Source organism: Myotis daubentonii, chromosome 11 (genome assembly GCF_963259705.1).
Source record: "Myotis daubentonii chromosome 11, mMyoDau2.1, whole genome shotgun sequence".
In the NCBI taxonomy this organism is placed as follows: Eukaryota; Metazoa; Chordata; class Mammalia; order Chiroptera; family Vespertilionidae; genus Myotis; species Myotis daubentonii.
This window is the reverse complement of record NC_081850.1, coordinates 51,284,625-51,304,331: the sequence shown is the minus strand read 5'-3', so window position 1 is coordinate 51,304,331 and position 19,707 is coordinate 51,284,625. Positions and strand designations below refer to the sequence as shown.

Sequence of the window (19,707 nt, the reverse complement as noted above, 5' to 3'; positions counted from 1 at the left end):
ACCAGCTGCCAACCATGTGAGGCCACTTGGGAATTTCCAGCTGTGCCAGTGCCCCAGCTGACACCACGTGGAGCAGAACAGCCCAGGAAACAATTGTGATAAAGTGTTAGTTTTAAGACATTAAGTTTTGGGGTTATGTGTTATTCAGCTGTAGACAACTGAAATAATTGTCTACCAAGTGCCAGGCACTATTCTATGTCCTTCTGACCCACTAGGGCAGTGGTCAGCAAACTGCCACTCGCGAGCCACATGCGGCTCTTTGGCCCCTTGAGTGTGGCTCTTCCACAAAATACCGACTTCGGCGCATGGGCCACGAAGTTTCAATCGCACTGTACATGCGCGCCCACATGTGGTATTTTGTGGAAGAGCCACACTCAAGGGGCCAAAGAGCCGCATGTGGCTCGTGAGCCGCAGTTTGCCGACCACTGCACTAGGGTTAAACAGAAAAGTAAACTGATAGGTGCAGACGAGGCTACTGTGTAAGGACAGAGGAAATGCCACTCCCCAGTTGAAGGCAGTCTGCAGAGACGCAGAGGGCTGTGTGAGTCTGGGCGGATCGGCATGGAATGGGCAAACTACCAAATCCAGATCCCAGCTTTTGGCCGGTCAGCACAGCAACTTCCTCCTCCAAGCACCTCCCCGAATGGATTGTTTCACCCGACAAAGGCGAGAGTGGGAAGAGCTGGAGAAGGTTTCCTGGGGTCTGCCTGGCTCTCTAAATCTAGTGCACGTTGGACAGCTGCACAATGTTGTCCTGACGGTTTCTGACCTTCTGGAGCTTTCTGATGCAAGGAATGTACTGATTCTAGGTACCTCTGGGCAAGAGGAGGTGAGGCTGGTGTTCATGCCTCAGTGGACTCTGCATGTTCCTGAGGGATGGAGCAAGTGTCTGTCCCTTTCCTCACTTCCTGGCCACAGAAAGAGACAAGTCTGTGACCCTTACCTCCTCTCAAACCCATCTCCTGGCCAGTACCTAGACGCATGGAAGAAACATCTCCATTTCCCCCTCCCCTCATTTTTCTGATGGGGGCCAATCTGACCCATCCTCACTCATTGGCCAGGCATTTTCCTCTAATACATAGGCTGTTAGGGTCAGCTTCATCCTCACCAACTTCCTGGTGAACAACTCTTGACGTTGGTGTTCTAAAATAACAATAGTTCTTCCCTTCTCCCCTCCCCCCATTAGCAAGACAATCATAAACATTCATTTAACAGGTATTTTTACCAATATTCATTCTGTGCCAACTATGTGCCTGGTTCAGTTCTAGGAACTGAGGATACAGTGTGAACAAGAAAGTTCCTGCACCCACAGAGCTGATCTTCTGAGGGAGAGGGGCAGCAATAAATAAACATCTAATGTTGGGTGGTGATATCTGCTCTAAAAGAAAATCAAAGTTTTCTTTGTGGGTGGAGGAAAGGGGGGGAAACTATTCCCCAAGGTGGTCTGAGAAGACCTCTTGAGTGATCTGAATGGCATAGGGGGGAAGAGTGCTTCAGGCTAAGTGAACAGCCAAAGGCCTTGAGGCAAGAAGAGATGGGGCAAGTTCAAGGAATAGCAACTAGGCAAGTGTGGCTAAAGCAGGTAGAGAGTGAGAAAGGTGGGGAAGAGAAATAAGAACCAGAACTTTCTTCTGAATAAAATGGCATGATGTGATTTATGCTGACAAAGATCTTCCTGGATGCTGTTTGGAGAACAGACTGGGGAGGGGCATGGAGGAGGTAGAAGCAGGGTGACCAGTTAGGAGGCTGCTATATAACCCAGGCCAACATGATGGTGGTGGCTTGGTTTGGAATGGTTAAAACAGAGTTAGCAAGTGACAAAGTCTTATGACTTGGAGGTGGCACTGACAAGACTTGCTGAGGGCTTGGAAATGGCATCTATATATATAAAAGCCTAAGCGACTGTCCAGCCATTTGACCGTTCAAACATTCAACCAGTAGCTATGATGTGCACTGACCATCGGGGCAGATGCTCAATGCACAGACATGGAAATATGGAATAGACTGATGAATCTCAGAGGGAGAGAGGGATGGGGGAGGGTGGGAAGAGATTAACCAAAGATCTTATATGCATACTAGAGGCCCGGTGCACAGATTCATGCATTGGTGGGGTCCCTTGGCCTGGCCTGTGGGGATCGGGTCGATACCAGCAGTCCAACATCAACCTGAGGTGTCCCAGATTGCAAGAGGGTGCAGGCCAGGCCGAGAAACCCCACCAGTGCACAATTCTGTGCACTGAGCCTCTAGTTTAAGAGTAAGAGAGACACACTGATGACACCTTTTAGGTTTGGGGCGTGGGGAACTGGGTGAACAACGGTACCATTCTCTGAGGTAGGTAAGAGTGGGAGTGGAGTGTAGGTAGTAAGTTGTTGGGGGCAAGATGTGCTGAGTTTGAGATGCCACTATGATAGGCAGTTGCGTATTAGTCTGGGGGTGGGGGTCTTGGCTAGAGACAGAAACTTTGTAGTCATCAGCATGCAGACATTATAAATCAGCCCTAAGGAGTATAGACAGAAAAGAGCATCATGGACATGGCCTGGGGCCTTCCACAAGGGGAGGAGGAGGAGAAGGAGTGCCAGTGAAGCGAGGAAGACCAGGAAAGTCAGGTGGTCCCGTAGCCAAGTGAAGAAAGTGGATTCTGTAGGATCACAACCGAAGGTCAACTCCTGAGCGTCGTTTTTCTCCATCTGTGCAATGGAGGCAGAAACAGTTCCTTGACAGGGCAGCTGGAATTAAATGAGATAAATTGCGTGAAGCAGTTAGGCTTGTGTTTGACTGGCATATAACAAACTTTCAATCTATGTTATTCCCAGCACTGCAGAGTGGCTGTCAGAGCCCTCAGCTCCTCCATCCACATAAATGATAGCACCTCCATGGGTCCTTCTCAGGGCTGAGGTTTCCCTGCTCACTTAGGCACTAGGTGGGCCTGCGGAGTGGCCTCTGGGTCAGATTTGAACCCACAAAACCTTCAGCCCTTACTTGCAAATGAACAAGGACTAAACATGTGCTGTTTTGTTTTTTTAATATCTTTATTGATTTCAGAGAGGAAGGGAGAGGGAAAGAGAGATAGAAACATCAATGATGAGAGAGAATCATTGATTGGCTGCCTCCTGCACGTCCCCTAATGGGGATCGAGCCCGCAACCCCGGCATGTGCCCTTGACCGGAATCGAACCCGGGACCCTTCAGTCTGCAGGCTGACGCTCTATCCACTGAGCCAAACCGGCTAGGGCAACATGTGGTGTGTTTTTTTGTTTGTTTTGTTTTGTTTTTTTAAGTTTTGGAGCCAGAATTCTGCACCTGCCTCTCCACAGCTGTGGGAGCTTAACCTTCCTGAGCCTTGAACTCATTATCTGTAAAATGGGGGCAATCCCTCCTTCATACGATGGGGTCCAGACCTGTGTCGATTGTAAATAAAGCCGGCTGCTCGCCTCCTGCTTGCCGGCGTGGGAGTGACCGAGGCTCCTTGCTTCGCTCCCAAAGCGTGAATCCCCCGCAACACTAAACCGCGGTGGGCAGGCCTCTTGAGTCCCGTAGTCTGGGCCATTCAAGAGAAGCGAACTCGTCCACTTCTTTTCCGCAGGGCTGGGGCGGGGGGGAGCCCCATCTTCAAGCTGGGCCCCCCAGCCGCAGCCTCGCGGACCTAACGGAGAGGGTTCAGGTCGCCCCAGAGAATCCCTCCGCAGCTGCCCCACCTCCCGCCCTGCACCCCTCCCAGGCCCCGCACCCCTCTCCCAGGCCCCGAACCCTCTCCCAGGCCCCGCACCCCTCTCCCAGGCCCCGCACCCCTCTCCCAGGCCCGCACCCCTCTCCCAGGCCCGCACCCCTCTCCCAGGCCCCGCACCCCTCTCCCAGGCCCGCACCCCTCTCCCAGGCCCGCACCCCTCTCCCAGGCCCCGCACCCCTCTCCCAGACCCTCACCCCTCTCCCAGGCCCCGCACCCCTCTCCCAGACCCGCACCCCTCTCCCAGGCCCCGCACCCCTCTCCCAGGCCCCGCACCCCTCTCCCAGGGCCCTCACCCCTCTCCCAGGTCTGCACCCCTCTCCCAGGCCCGCACCCCTCTCCCAGGCCCGCACCCCTCTCCCAGGCCCGCACCCCTCTCCCAGGCCCCGCACCTCTCTCCCAGGCCCCGCACCTCTCTCCCAGGCCCGCACCCCTCTCCCAGGCCCCGCACCCCTCTCCCAGGCCCCGCACCTCTCTCCCAGATCCCGCACCCCTCTCCCAGGCCCGCACCCCTCTCCCAGGCCCCGCACCCCTCTCCCAGGCCCGCACCTCTCTCCCAGGCCCGCACCCCTCTCCCAGACCCGCACCCCTCTCCCAGGCCCCGCACCCCTCTCCCAGGCCCCGCACCTCTCTCCCAGATCCCGCACCCCTCTCCCAGACCCGCACCCCTCTCCCAGGCCCCGCACCCCTCTCCCAGGTCCGCACCTCTCTCCCAGGCCCGCACCTCTCTCCCAGGCCCGCACCCCTCTCCCAGGCCCCGCACCCCTCTCCCAGGCCCCGCACCTCTCTCCCAGATCCCGCAGGTCCACCGGCCGGAACGCCGCCGCGGCCCCCAATCCCCCAAAACAGCAACCCGCGTGCTCTCTTCTCCGCCCTCTTCTTTGCCCCCAAGCCGGAGGCAGGCCCACATCCGAGCCCGGACACCCCAGGAAGTGGCGGCGCCTCCCGAGGGCGTGTCGGAGGAGAAGGCGCGGCTGCCCGGCCAGCTCGGGAGGCCGGCGCTCGGGGCGGTCACCGGAGCCCCAACCTCGCCTGGGGCGCCTGGGGGTGCCCGCCGCCCGGCCCAGCAGCCCTGCCCGCCGCCCCCCCCCGTTCGGCCCCGCCCTCCACCCGCGCCCCCGAGACCCCGCCCCGCGTTTACCCTGATCACTCCGCTCCGGCCCCGCCCCGCCGGCCCCGCCCCCGCCCCGCCCGTGCCCCGGGCGCCCTGCTCCGCGCTGGGCGGCCGGGCCGGCGCGAGTCTCGGCGGCCGCTGTGTGCTCGCGGCGCTCGCTCCGGCCTCCGTCCGCCCCTCCCCCGGCCCCGTGGCCTGGCAGCGCCTGGCCGGCGGCCCGCGGGCGGGCCGCCCTACCCGTCGGAGCCCACCCGCCCCTTAAAGCGGCGGCGGGAAGATGAGGTTCCGGGAGCCGCTCCTGGGCGGCAGCGCCGCGATGCCGGGCGCGTCCCTGCAGCGGGCCTGCCGCCTGCTCGTGGCCGTCTGCGCGCTGCACCTCGGCGTCACGCTCGTCTATTACCTAAGCGGCCGCGACCTGAGCCGCCTGCCCTACCTGGTCGGCGTCCCCCCGCCGCTCCAAGCCGGCTCGAACGGCGCCGCCGCCATCGGGCAGCCCTCCGGGGAGCCGCGGCGGCCGCCGCCGCCCGGGGACGCCACTGCCCCGCCGCGTCGGGGTAGCGATGCCAGCCCCGACGCGGCTTCTCTCCCCGGCCTCGCCAGCAACCGGACTTCGGCCCCAGCGTCCCCCATCACAGCACGGCCGCTGCCCGCCTGCCCCGAGGAGTCCCCGCTGCTCGGTAAGGACTCGGGTGGGCGCCAGCCCGAGGACCGGGGCTCCCCCGGATTTCCCCGACAGGCCCCCCCCACCCCCCGCCTGTCCCGGACGTGCGCCCGCGCCCCCCTCCAGGACAGCCCGCCTGCCTGTTCCGGATCAGTCCCTAATCCCAAAAGCGGTTCCGGGCTGGATGGGGTGAGAGGTTGGGAGGGGCGTCCCTTTGGGTTCAAGTTGGAAGCCGGGGCGGGGGGCCGGCTGGGGAAGCCGCAGGGCCCTCTGGCCCCGGAACCAGAGAGAAGGCTTGGAGACGTCTCTGCTCTGGCCCAAGCCTCAGGGAGTTTGGGATGTTGAGTGCTTAGGGCTCGGGACAGCCGTCGCCCTGCTGACTCTGGTTGGGACCACAAGGCGGCTCAGAGTCACCCACTCCAGTTTGGGGGACAGGGAGCTGATCTGCCAGTTCACTTGTCTTCCTCAGAACCACTCTCAGCTAGTGGCTTAACCTCTTTTCCTGAGCATTCAGGCAAATGACTTCTCCCTAAACTTCTGGTTTCTCACCTGTTTAATGGGGATAATAAACGGTACCTATTCCCGGTAGTCATTTTGGAAGATTAGCTAAAGCAGTGTAAACAAAGGTTTGTATTAAGGAGGGTAAACCCGCAGTAAATTGTCATCGTTGTGTTCAGGACCCTTCTCGCGGGCTTCTTGCCCTTGTAGGTTCCCCAAACCTCCTTCCAGGGGCGGGTGGTGTTTGTGGGAATATAAATGTGAGCCTGGAGGCTGGAGGGCTGACGGATAACCAGTTAGCACCCAGTTGTCCCTTCCCAGGAGCAGCCTGGAGTCGCAGTGATCTCGCCCAGAGGATGCGAACCTTAATCACCAGCCTCTCTTTCAACTAGACTGGGAGCTTGGGCGGATGGGATCCAGTTCCCTGCGTCAGGAGGAGGCTGAGCCTCCTCTGGGACTTTTCTTGACCTGTATCCACAGGCAGTCAAGCCCCACTCGGCCACAGGTTTGCTTCCAAGATGACCAGACAGGTGGCTGCTCATTTCTCATGCCAGGGTTGAGAGAATGCTGTTCCCTGTGAGGGGCCCTGGCAGGCAGGCAGGCATCCTGCCAATAGGAACTCTTACACTTTTCCGCAGAATCCTGGCAGAGCAGGCCTCTTACATGCTCTTGCTCAACTTCTCCGATAATTACTTCAACATTTTTATATCCAGTTTGGGAGGAAGCTCTAGCAGTTGGTCGGACATGAATTGTGGTCATCGGGGGGGGGGACTTTTCTTAAAGCAGAAAATGGAATTCTTTTGGACTTGACGATGGTCTCTGGGAAGCAGACTGGTCCCATAGAATGAAGTCGAACCCTTGCCCCGCCGCTAAGTGCCTGAGATACAGTTCCTCCCAGTCTCTCATGTATAAAGTGAGGTTGCGGATGTTTAACTCATCAGGTTATTTTTAGAACGAAACGAGATTGTGTATGTTAAGTATGTGACAACTAGGACTTGGGACTTGAAGTTTTATTTCTCAGACTTCCGTGGAGAGTTTGAGAAAAAGAAGGAAGACAGAGTGAGTTCCCTTACTCCAGAGCGGCCAGTGTCCCCCATCACAGCACTGTCGCTCAGGTCCTTTTGTTTTTGTAATAGTTGCCTGGACTTTGAGCAGAAAGGAAGAGAAATTAATTAGCAAATGAAAGTACCCCGAAGTTCATTTGATTGATGTTTGAAGTGTCGGGGCCTTCCGGATGAATCACAGAGGCTGTGGGAGCGCACCCTGCATTGTTTTAGGATAGTGTTCCTAGTCACCAGAGCGGTTACTGGCGTCTCTGAGTGAACTCCGAGTTGGTGGCTCGAAGGGACTTTCTGAGAGACAAGCTTTGGGAGGGCAAGGAGAGAGGCCCTGCGTGTTCTCCAGCTTGGCTGTCTTGGTGTGGCAGCCATGAAAGTGAAGGCGGAGGGTTTTTCTCCATTTTAATTGAGCCCTTAGGTTTGAGTGGTTGGGTGCAGCTCTCAGAGGGGAAGTTCCTGGCTGGGAGGGAGCCTTAAGAGAGCTGAAAGTCTTCCTTGGGAGAGAGAGAGAGAGAGAGAGAGAGTGTGTGTGTGTGTGTGTGTGTGTGTTGCGGGGTGGGATGGCCCATCTGTTCAGCTGGGCAGGTGTCTGCCAAAGCCCTTGTGGGGTGGTTTTGAGGTTGGTGGGAGAAAGCACCCGTGGGGTTCAGAGCTGTGGCCTTTTCACTACTTGCAGTTCCTTTCTACAATGTGGCTCTCCTTTCTGGTGTCCAGGGGTCTGGAGCAGATGCTTCGATCCCTCCCGGCGGGTAGGTGGTGGGTAACCGCCATGCCCTTCCATGGGGGAGCCATGCTTGGCTGCTGATGGGTCACTATTAGATCCGTTGTGGGTTGTCAGAGCTTTGAGATTGACTTCAGATAGACTTGGTTTGAATCCCGTCTCCGTCTACACTCTCTGTGTAACGTAGGGTAGGGTATAGTATTTGGAGCCATAGTAGGCCCTGGCCCCCCCATGAGCTAGTGTGAGGCTCCTGAGTTCTCCCAGGGTGATCGGGCCTGTGGGTGGTATCCTCCCCGCCCACCCGAGGGCGGAGCAGCATACACTCCACTGAGCTGAGGTGGTGAGGCCCCTTTCCTGGCTGCCTGGGTGTTTGCCTTCAATGTAGTCAGCCTGGGAGGAGCAGTGACCTTGCATTGTTATCTCTGCTCAGGTTTGGCGGCAGCTCAATGTGACGACTGGCGCTGGCGCTGCCATCCCAGAGAGGGGCTGGGTAGGGAGGGGGCCGTACCTCAGGTTGGACTGGTTAGGGGAGGTAGGACTGACCTGAGGACTCCACTGGGGCCTGGGGCTTTTGGCACAGTCCCCTCAAGGGTACATGGGGGCAGTGAGTGGTGGTGAGTATGAGACTAGTTAAACACCAGAGGCCCCTCTTGCCCAGCTGTGCCATGAGGAAGACGCTGATCTACAGGTGGGCACCTGAAGTCATGGGCACCAGAAAGTCATGGGCACCTGGGCCGGCAAATAGCAGCTGCAGGTAGCCAGGGCCCTGGGAGCCATTTGTTCATAAACCAGTTTCCCTGGCTTTTGTGGGGGCTGTCAGCCAGGCCTCTGCCTCAGTTTGTGCCCACGGGAAGACAAAGCATTTGCTGAATCTCTGCAGAGCTCTCAGCTCTCAGGTGTTTTTCTACCAGCGTGCCGTCCTCGCCCCCCCACCTCTCCCTCATGTGCACACGTGGGGACGCAAGCCCAGGACAGTGTGTACTTTGAGGACCTCTGTCTTGGCCTCTGCTCGGGAAAGGGCTCTCTCCCCACTTTGGGGTTGAGTCTTGGGACCTCATCACCTTCCAGTTTGGAGTGGAGCCTCATCCTAAGGGTTAGGGGATGCACAAGGAGCCTCCCTTGTGTCCAGATCGTCAAGCTTTGGGAGGTTATGTAACTAGTTTTGTAAACCAGTATTGTCCTGTTGCTTTTCTAGGGAAAATATTTATTGACGTACACACAGACATGCCTTCTAGTCCAACAAGCTGAGATTGAGAAATACCCGCCGTGGCTGTCTGGCTTTCTGATGGGGGCAGGCCCGATCCCCGCCTGCTGTCATTCCTCCCAGACTCTGAGCAAGTGTGGGAGCCTTCGCCTGATGAGCGCGGTGGAAACTCCTTGGGGCACAGGGATCGAGAGCCAAATGTCGGATTGGACTGGAACTGCAGTGTCTCGGAAACATGGCGTCCCAGGACGGGACTCTCTAGTCCCCTGGCCCCCAGCCCTCATTGTGCTAGAGGGGAGCGGCTTGCTGGGGCTGGAACCCAGTCTCCTGCTTCCCCGCCCAGTGCTCTTTTCTTTTCCTTAATTTACTTTTTATTTCGAGAGTGTGTTTATTAAAGCTGGGGACGGTGAAACAGAGGAAGGGTGGGAGGCTTAGGGTAGAAGAAGCAACAGGAGAGAGAGCCTGGGGGGGGGGGGCCCTCTGCTTTGGCTCTCCAGAAGCATACTAAAGACATGTGCCATGCTGGGCTGCTGTTAGTCACTGGAAAGTCAGAGAAAAGGGGGCCTTGGAGACAGATTCACGGGGTAGGCCTGGGATGAGCTGCTGCTCCCTACTGTTCTTGTTTGGACCCTTAGCGTTTAGGAGAGAAAAGTAAAGATATACCCTGAGAGGGAAGAAAGGCGTGGGCGTGCTCCCGAGAGAGCCTGCCTGCCCCGTGCTCTTCCTTGAGGTTATTGCTCAGTAGGTACCTAGTGCAGAGGCTCAGGGCAGCCTGGTGTGGCATGGAGATCCTGGGAAGATCTTGTGAGGTGTGTTTTTGGGTCCCTTGGTGAGATTTTACACGATGGCAGCTTGCCTGGATGTCCTTGATGGCTAAAGCATCTGGTAACTTCATTCATTAAATTCCAACAATATGCCTGTCTGGGCACCAAAGCTAGAAAGAGGAAGATGACAGTCTTTAGGAACTCACAGTTTAGGCAGAGGAGGCACAATTAACTGTGCTGATGTGTGTGTGTGTGTGTGTGTGTGTGTGTGTGTGTGTTTAGTCTCTCCCTTGCCTTAGCCACCCTCCTTTCCTTCTTTTCTTCCTTATTTCTTTCTCTTATTCAGACTTCCAGAGTTGGTATCAAACTTCTTCAGTCCTGGTTTATTTGATTGTGTGAAAAAATGTTCCTCTAATTTCTGAAACCTCATATTAGCTCTGCTGGGTCATCTTTAACTTGCTGCTTTATAATGACTGTGATGAGACATTAGCAGCCATATGGCTGGGTGTTACGGTCTTTGGGTAACAAGCAGGATAGGAATGCCCAGCTTGGGAATTGGCTAATTTATGGGTTGTGAATGGCCAGACAGTTAATGCCAAGGCAGCCCCAACCTTTCCATTGGATTCTGTCCTAGGGGCCTTCCAGACTTTGGGGGCTCAGCTGGGTTCCGCACGCACGCGTGCGTGTGTGCGTGTGTGTGTGTGTGTGTGCGTGTGTGTGTGTGTGTGTGTGTGTGTGATGAGCCCGATCATCCTGTGGTCAAGTCAAACCTGGTGATTTCTCCAGCCGCTTACCCAGTGGCTCCTACCCGTTGTTCCATGCCCATTCGCAAGAAGCAGAGACTGGAATTCTGCTTGAATCCACATCCACCTGGAATTTCCAGTTTTTCTTACCCTTTTAAGCACCAGTACAGCTGTCTTTTCAGACAAATGGTCCCCCCTTTCTGCCTAAATCCCTTGAGGCCTGGCACTGTGGCTATTTTCCATTCAGCTCTGGCGCTGCCCAGTGTGGCCTTGGGACAGTGAGGTCACTGTGAAGCCTCGCCAGGCGGACCCTGGCTCCTGCGGGAGTGAACGAGGCGTGGGATGGGCGTCTGTGGCCACCACAGGGCCCCTCCTGCCCCTTCACTTGCTGGGGGGTCCTGGGAACCAGACCGCGGCTGTGCTTGTAAAGGCCGCAGTGGCAGGGGCCTCTCTGTTTCCCGGGGCCCACGCCGGTCCCCAGCTCGGGGAGAGATCTCAGATCCTGTTCTAAAGGTCAGAGGTCTTCAGGCTGGAAGGCTGTGGTGGCTTAGGGGTCGGGGACAGGGTCTGGCAGGGAGCTGGTTGTAGGCGAACGTGGCCTAAAGGGATTTGTCCTTAGACGGCAGAAGGGCTGACTCACACCCTCCGTGTTTCAGGTTCTGCTTTCCAGCCTGGCCTCAGCCACGAGGGCCAGTGGCTATGTCACTGGCTCTTGCTGAGTTGTTCGGCAGTGGTTTTAATCTCTGGTCTGGGTGTGTGGGGTAGCTGCTTCTCGATCCCCAGCCGCCTCTCCGAAGCCCCTCGCCAAGCCCAGAGAGGAGGAGGAGGATATGCCTCCCTGGGAAGCTAGGGCTGTAGTTGTTGCTTGTTCCTGTTTTGTTTTTGCTTTGTTTGTTTTTTTTCTTTTTTAGGAGCCAATAATCTCTCTGTGTGAGATTTTACACAAAAAAACTCACTACTTTTTCTGTAAAAGGTAATGCAGGCTCATTGAAAATAATTCGAAAAGTTAGGAGGTAAAAAAGCATACCTATATTCCTGTCACCCAGACAAAATACGTTGGCATGTTGTCTGCTAGTCCTTTTTCCTTGTACATATTTAAGAATATAGATGCTATCTTTATTAGAAGGACAGACAGATTAGTATAGATAGAGAGAGCTCCGTGCCTAGTATTTTTCATTTACGATCCTATCACAAGCTTGGTTCTACACCTTTAAAAGTCACAAAGGCTATCTTATTCTGTCAGCTGAATATGTATAACTTTCATCATTCAACAGCTGTTGAACACATACACACAGTTTTGTTTTGTTTTTTGTTTTTTTGTGGGGTTTTTTTGTGATCTTGTGAGGCTTGTGCATAAAACTTTATGTACTTTTTTGGATTGTTTCCATAGTAGAGTTTTCTAAAAAAAAAAGGAAATAAAGGAGTGAGCGCTTTTTGAGAAGGGCTAGGTTTTTAAACCAGTTTTACTAAAGGGTAGGCCCAACGAAAATTACATGTTTGCTTATTGCAGGCAGATGAGTATTGTCTATTGCTGAATGAAAGATGTGTCTAGAAAGGAAACCAGGTGCAGGAAGTGCTTGGGGCAGGGGCAGAGGGGCAGGTTGCAGGCCAGGCACTTAGGATAAAGCTGAGCAGAAGTCAGCTGTCAATAGAAGTAGGGGGGCGAGGGCGGGGAGACTCGGGGGTTGATGCCCCATGAGTCAGCTTTCTAAGTAACTTTTCCATGTGTCTCTTTGGCTAGGCTAGGCTTATGGGGCCTGGGGCTATGGTGCTGGGTGAAGAACCAGCTAGCTAACCCCGTGCTGTTGGCGTGACCGACTTGCCTGTTTCCACAGAAGGTGTGGGAACAAGCTCGCAAATCAGACTCTGAAATACACAGCCGGCTCTCCCACTGCCAGGAGGTCCTGAGATCTGGGGAGGGGTCATGCAGTCAGAAACCTGTAGGTTTCCAGGAATCCTTTCTGTGGGGGAAAAGCCTCAGAGACCAGGAGAGTCTGGCATGAAGTAGGTGCTGGTTCTGGCGGGTTAGAGCAGTTAAGGTCAGTGTACCAGGCTCTTCCCAAGGTGTCTGTTTTGAGGTTATTCCACGTCGAGTGTCTTCACTGGAGCTAAATTCTCCTCTTCTGAGGGACACTCTGGGTTTGGGAATCTGCCAGGGGTCGTTTGGCACAGAGCCTGCGGATCAGGGGGAGGCTGCAGTGAGGGAAGGGGCAGGGTTATGGGATCAGGGGGAGGCTGCAGTGAGGGAAGGGGCAGGGTTATGTCATACCAGCGTGACCAGTACTGTATGAGATCTGGCTGCTTCCTGCCCCACCACTTGGGTCTTAGGGAGGGGCCCTGGCAGGGGGTTCAGTCATTGCCTGGCTTGATGACAGGATACATTCTAAAAAATGTCTTAAAATTTTTCTTTAAAAGTTTCTTCCTGTTTTGCATAACGTCCTTTTGCCTTTGGCATCCTGAAACTGCAGAGCCGTTGTTGGCGTTCTAGGAGCCACCAACTTAAAAAACAGGAAAGGACTCCGAGGTAAAGGTGCACTAAGGAAACTGGTATTTGCATTGTCGGAGGTATTAGGTAGTTCCTGGCATTCAGATGAGCTTTTCAGGCAGCTTGGGTACGGTCGCTGCCTGTCCAGTAGGTAGATTTGAGTCCTCACCCCAGAATTACGAGGGGCCCCAAGGAAGAGGCTGAGTGGGGACTCACTTGTTCATTCAGCAAACTTGTATTGGTAACTATACTCTATGAAGCATGGGAGTTGGATGTAAACAAGAGCTGACCCCATTCTCTGGGATCCCCTCAGCAGTGGACAGACTCTGGCAATACCGCGGAGAGGAAGCGTGGTGCTCCCAGGGCCAGAGTCAAAATGTGGGGCCTCTCTCCCTGCCTCAGGCTGTTTGAACAGTCTCCCTGGTTGGGAGGGGCAGGGTTCTACTGCTGAACACAGCCTGTAACTTCCTGGAGTTGCTGCGCGTGAGAAGAACGTCGTAGCTGAAGCCTGGCTGTTGTATTCGGTTTCCCGCAGGGTAGGAGAAGACAGGAAGTAGAGGCAGAGTGAACAAAAGATGATAGAAGAGAGAGCTGGTGTAGTTGGGACCATGCTGGGCAAGGGAAGGCTGAGGATAGCTTAGACCAGCGGTTCTCAACCTGTGGGTCGCGACCCCTTTGGCGGTCGAACGACCCTTTCACAGGGGTCGCCCAAGACCATCCTGCATATCAGATATTTACATGACGATTCATAACAGTAGCAACATGACAGTTATGAAGTAGCAAGGAAAATAATTTTATGCTTGGGTCACAACAGGAGGAACTGTATTTAAAGGGCCAGAAGGTTGAGAACCACTGGCTTAGACTGAGGGACCGAAGGGAGGAAGGTGACGGGAAGGGGAGGTACAGAAGGAGGGGTTTCATGGTCTGCAGAGGGTAGGAGCAAGCCTTGAATGCCACTGGAGTGAGGACTCTGAGTTCTGGTTCTTCTAACTTGTTAAGTCATTTTGGGCAAGTCCCAGTTTCTCTTCCTCCTCCAGTCTAGGTTGTTGTGGGGAGAAATCCTGGTTATATCTGCAACATGAAAGGCTTCTGGCACCCACTGCCCATTTCAAGAGCTCTTGTAGTGAGGCTTCTGGTCTCTGACTAATAGGCATAAAGATTTTGGTTGTCGGATGACCTCTAAAATGTCACGGGGAAGGTTTCTTTCTGTCACTCTGGCTAGCCATGTGATATGGGAAAGATACTGTCCTCTCTGCTCTCACCGGTAGATGTGAAGTTTAGGTAATAGGCATAAAAGGTCCTGAAACAGTGCCTAACATAGAATAAGCTCTCAATCTATGTTATCCGTTATTGGTAGTACTGATAGTTCTTATTTGCGAAGATTTTGGCATTTGCTTTGTAGGATTTCTTCCTTCCTTTTTTTTTTTAATTGAAATGTCATTATATTAAATGTTTAAAAACATAATTCTTCTGTCTACCATTGTAACAAAACATTGCCTAACACTGTAGCAAAACTCCATTTACCTTCCAAATGTATACCTATTTTACTCTGTTGCAATTGTAGTGTGAAACTATTTTGTATTCTATTTTCATTCAGCTGTTACGTTGTTTATAATTATCCTAATTATCTTACATAGCAGCTCTCTATATTCTTATAGATATTCTCTTAGCATTCAACATTCCGGATTTCACCATCACAGATAATCTTGCACATTTTTGCTGTGTGCCACTCATTGCTTCAGTTGAATTATTTCCTTGGGATAAGTAGCTAAAGAGGAAATTCTAGGCCAGAGGATATTGCTACTTTGTTCCCCAGGCCCCAAATTGTAAATTCCTGGGCCAGGGATATTGGCTTTAAGGAGTGTGGATTCCGGGAGTCAGGTCCGTCTGGAGTCTCACACTTACACCCCCAGCCCTTGGGCCTTGTATGTGTGTTAAGGTCCCTGTGAAGGGCCTGCGGACACTCTGGATTTGAAGCTTTTTCTTTAAGCCGTTGCCTCTGGTTCCTGCTGAGGTTTCTCAGTATGCAAAAAGCCTTACTGGTGGCCCTTTCAATTGCCTTTGCCAACTAGTTCATTTATACAAGACAAGAACTTTTCATTTTTCCTTTATTTATGGAGCCAAACCTATAGAATGAGGGCAGAGCTCTTTGAAAGTCTGACTTTAAAATGGTGTTGATCTAAAACTTTGCAGATTGATGGCTAGAAATACTGCGTTCAGCCATCCACAGAAACTATGTTAGGTTCTGATGGGCTAGCCGGGATGGCTGACCATTTAACCCAAATGGATGAACTCTGACCTGACAGCCCTGGTTTATGGAATCCAGGAAGGGGCCCAAGCAAAGAAAGATTTTTTTTGGCAGGGGGGCGGGGGGGCGGGGGGGGGTTAAAGTGATCAATAGTCCAAGGTCTGCAAATATGAATTGCCAGTTCTGTCCCTATAGCCACCCCCCATGCACATGCCCTTTTCATAGATAAACAGGAGCCTGCTGACTTGCATAAACGGTAGAATGACTTTAGAACTAGTGATTTTGTTACAGGAGAGGAGAGGAGCTTGTCTTCCCTGGCTGCTTGTGAGAGTGGGGTTCTTGGGGGTACTGCTGGGAGAAGCATTTCCAGAGGCTCCCAGTGGAGGATGTGATATGGTAGAAAGCTTTATTTCTGTGGAATTACACCCCTGGGTTTCCAAAGTCCCATTTCCTTTAGTCCAGTCATTAGAAGTGTAGCAGGGGTTTCAGTAGAGCAAAAATCAGAGCCAGTATCCAGAGTTTCCTTTCCATGGTGGAGCCAGGTCCAGTCCCGCATCAGGCCAGCTTGTGTTTCCCTGCTGTAGTCCATTGCCTGTGGGGTCCGCATGGCCGTGGGTGGATGCAAGAGAAACAAGAGAGCACACCCTAAGCAACAAGAGTCTAAGAGAGTGAAATTCTTTGTTTAGGGGATTACATATTCCCAAATGTTATTCTGCATCTGTCTTCCCTGTGTTGGACACCCCCTCCAGTGATCTTCAGGGACTGGCCTGGTATTCCTGGTGAAGTTGCCCAAATGACATGCTTATAATGTCTGGCTTCCATTTTTGCTCCTTTCCTACTAATAACTAGCTAATTACAGTGGTATCAATTTCAGTGACCAAAGGTTTACAAATCCAGCAGACAGGGTGGATTCAACCTGGGACAGCTGCTCCCTTCATCTTGTAGCCGCTCCTTATGTCCTGTCTTCTACTGCATTCCGCAGCAGTCAGCTGTGATTTATTAACAGGGTGCTCTCTGGGTCCAGTTGGAATCAGGCCAGAGCTGCTGTCCAGCACATTGTTCCTGGGGGACCCAGGGCAAGACTTTCTTCCTCTGTAAAATGGGGAGACACTGGGTTGATAAAGGATTGAATGAGATGAGGTTTGTGGCAATATCAGTACTCTGTATTTTGATCAGTGCCTCACCCATCCATCCAGAAGACATCCATTCAACACAGTGGGCTGCAGAGTATAATTTCCTCCAAATGCAGTTTTTTGGTGTGTGTGCGTGTGTGTGTGTGTGTGTGTGTGTGTGTGTGTGTGTGTTTCATCTGCCCTAGGGCAGAGTTAACAGGGAGAAGGAAAGGTGAGGCTGTAACCACAGGTTAGGGACAGGATTTAGCAGGGAACCAGGGTTTAGTGGAGACTGTGGCCTGGCTTATACATGAACATACCTGCCCCAGGCTACAGGGAGAAGGCCTCCCAATTTGCTGAACCCACAGTGCTGGGAACTTGGAGTATGTGTTGCCATGTGTCAGTTGGGCCAGAATTCTGTGGTGACCCATAGTCTTCCCTTCTCTGGGTGGATGTTGTTTATCAGTGTCTTGGGGAGATACCGTCATAGGTTACAGATAGCTGAGTGGTAAGGCAGGGGAGCTGGAAGGAGCATTGGATATTTGGTGGAATCTCAGGAAGTGAGAAGGGATGTTAAAAAATGAGACTGGATGTAAATGGGCGTAACCTGGGGTGCCCAGTGGCCTGTGTATTGTTAGAAAAACTTAGGCCTGGGCTGTAGGCAGCCTGTCTTTGCTTAGGAGCTGGTATTGGAAGTCAGGATGGCAAGCCTTTCACTCCAGCTCTGGGGCCAACCTACAGAGTAATCTGAGAGAAATCTTCTCACTAAGGCCTTGGTTTACCCATCCATAACATGAGATGAGGGGTTGGCTGGGATGCTCTCTGGAGTCCCCGCCTGCCTGGGAATTCTGATGTAGCCATGCACTCTACATGGCAGGATGGTAGAGTGCTGTCCCCTTGAGGGCTGGTCATGTAGAACTGGGGTGATTCTCAAGGGTGCTGGGAGCCAGGAGTGAGTCTTTCTGGACAAATCCACACCCACCTGATCCTCCAGCAATTTCAATGTCTAGGCACAGAATCAAAACTTGGGATGAATGAGTAAGTTGGTCGGTTTGAAAACCCAGTCAGTGGGAGCCACTGTGAGCCTAGGGCCCTGGGCTCCAGCAACGACCAGCCAGCCACTCTCATAGTAGACGGTGCTAATGCAGCACTGGCCAGGCACAGGGAAAGTTCTTCATATGCATTACTTTCACTCACTCTCACAGCAGCTCTTTTTCTTGCCTAATTATCTTGGTTAGAACTTTTAGCACAATGATTAAGAGATGTGATAAGAGAGGACATCCTTTTCTTGTTCTTGATCTTAGGGGGAAAACATTCAGTCTTTCGCTATTAAGTATAATGATAGCAGTGGGATTTTCATAGCAGTGTGGGTACCCCATGTTCCTCTTTATCAGGCGAAGAAAGATTCTAGTTGAGTGTTTTTTATCATGAATAGGTGATGTGTTTTGTCAAATGCTTTTCTGTGGGCCGACCACTGAACCACACCAGCAGAGATGATTAATTTTTTTTTTTTAAAAAATAAGTTAATCTTGAATTATCTGTAGTCTTCTTTCTCATGATGTCTCTATGTGATTTTGGTACCAAGGTAAACTAACTCCTAAATGAGGAGGGAAATATTCTCCCTTCACTTTTAGGGAGAGTGTGTGAAGGATTTATATTCTTTAACTGTCTAGTAGAATTCACTAGTGAGGTCATCTGGGCCTGCGCTTTTCTTTGTTGGAAGCTTTTTGTTTGCCAATTCAATTTTTTTTACTTGTTATGGGTCTATTCAAATTTTCTACTTATTCTTGAGTCAGTTTGGTAGTTTGTGTCTTTCTAAAAGTTTGTCCACTTAACCTAAGTCATTTAATATGTTGGCATACATTTGTTCATAATATGCCCTTAAATTCCTTTTTATTTCTATAAGGTTGGTAGGGATGTTCCCTCTTTCATTCCTGATTTTGAGTTTTTTGGGGTTTTTTTTAATCCCTTTCTGGTCAGTCCATGCCTTTTTTTTTTTTTTTTTTCAAAGAACCAACTTTTGGTTCATTGATTTCCCCCTTCCCTATTGTTCCTCCATTCTCTTTTTTCATTAATTTCTGCTTTAATCTTTATTTTGTTCCTTCTGCTTGCTTTAGACTTAGTTTGCTCTTCTTTTTCCAGTGTTTCAAGGTGGGAGATTAGGTTATGATTTGAAATCTGTAGATCATGCATTTGTACCATTTTGATAGATACTGTCAAATTGCTCTCCCATTTATGCTCATCAGCTGTGAATGAGAAGTGCCTATTTCCCACAGGCATGCCGGCACTGGGTGCTATCAGTCTTTTTACGTTTGTCAATATGATGATCAAATATGGTATCTTGTTTGAATTTGTTTCTCTAATTAGTGAAGATGTTGAGCAAACTGTCATGTGTTTGTTGGCTATTTGTATTTCTTTTGTAAATTACTTGTTCATATTTTTCTATTTTAAAAATATGTTTGCAGGAGTTTTTAATACTATGACTATTATTCCTTTAGTATATATTGTTTGCAAATATGGTCTCTACATCTGTCACCTGTCTTCTTTGTTTGTTTGTTTAATCTTCACCTGAGGATATTTTTATTAATTTTAGGAAGAGGAAGGGGTAGAGAGGATGGGGAGGGAGAGAGAGCCTCCTATATGCACCCCTGTCTGGGGATTGAACCTACAACCTGTTTGGTGTATAGGATTACGCTCAACCAACTGAGCCACCCAACCAGGCATCTGTCTTTTTTACTTTATCTCTGGTAGCTTTGACCATACAGCCAAGTTTTGAATTTTTATGTATTTAAGTTTGTGTTTTTCTATATTACTTTAGGTTTTTCCCCCCCACTTAGGAGGGTCTATATCATTCCAAGATTATAAAATTTTTCTTCTGTATTCTTTTCTAAGCTGGTTCTTTAATATTTAATACTTGTCTCTGACAGTAAAAGATGAGCAGAATCGCTGTTCAACCCTTATGTTTTGCAGGAAGGTTATGTCATGCCCCCAAAACCACTTGAGGTCCCAAGCTCTTCTTCCAAGTCTGTCGCTGTTGCTGGTGTTCAGAGTAGAAAAGTGGAATTTTAGTCTCTTGTGATTGTAGAGCTGTAATAACCCTGTAGGCTTTGAAGTTCTAGGGAGTCGGTGAGAAGGCACAGTAATATTTATTGATATTAGTGTCAAGTACTGTGATAAATATGTGTATGTGTTATCTCATTTACCACCTGAAAAGAACACATTGTTTTATACCTACTCCGTAGAGAAGGAAATTGGAGGGAGCTGGCTACATTTAAAGTGGTCCTGAGACCCCAGAGGTATTGCCAGGAGTGCATGGTTGGCAGACTGCCCAGATGGCCCCTAGAGAAGCAGGCTCTCTACAGCCCAAAGCCTGGTT

The 19,707-nt window shown here is 51.6% G+C and overlaps 1 protein-coding gene across 1 annotated transcript in view; it reads left to right on the top strand.

Moving 5' to 3' along the window:
• Positions 1 to 4,919: 4,919 nt before the first annotated feature.
• B4GALT1 (beta-1,4-galactosyltransferase 1) overlaps positions 4,920 to 19,707 on the top strand; it is a 47,124-nt gene continuing 32,336 nt past the window's right edge. Inside the window, exon 1 of the mRNA XM_059657116.1 lies at positions 4,920 to 5,514. Coding sequence (XP_059513099.1) covers positions 5,115 to 5,514 — 400 coding nt within the window. The 5' untranslated portion in view covers positions 4,920 to 5,114. The remainder of the gene's footprint in view (positions 5,515 to 19,707) is intronic.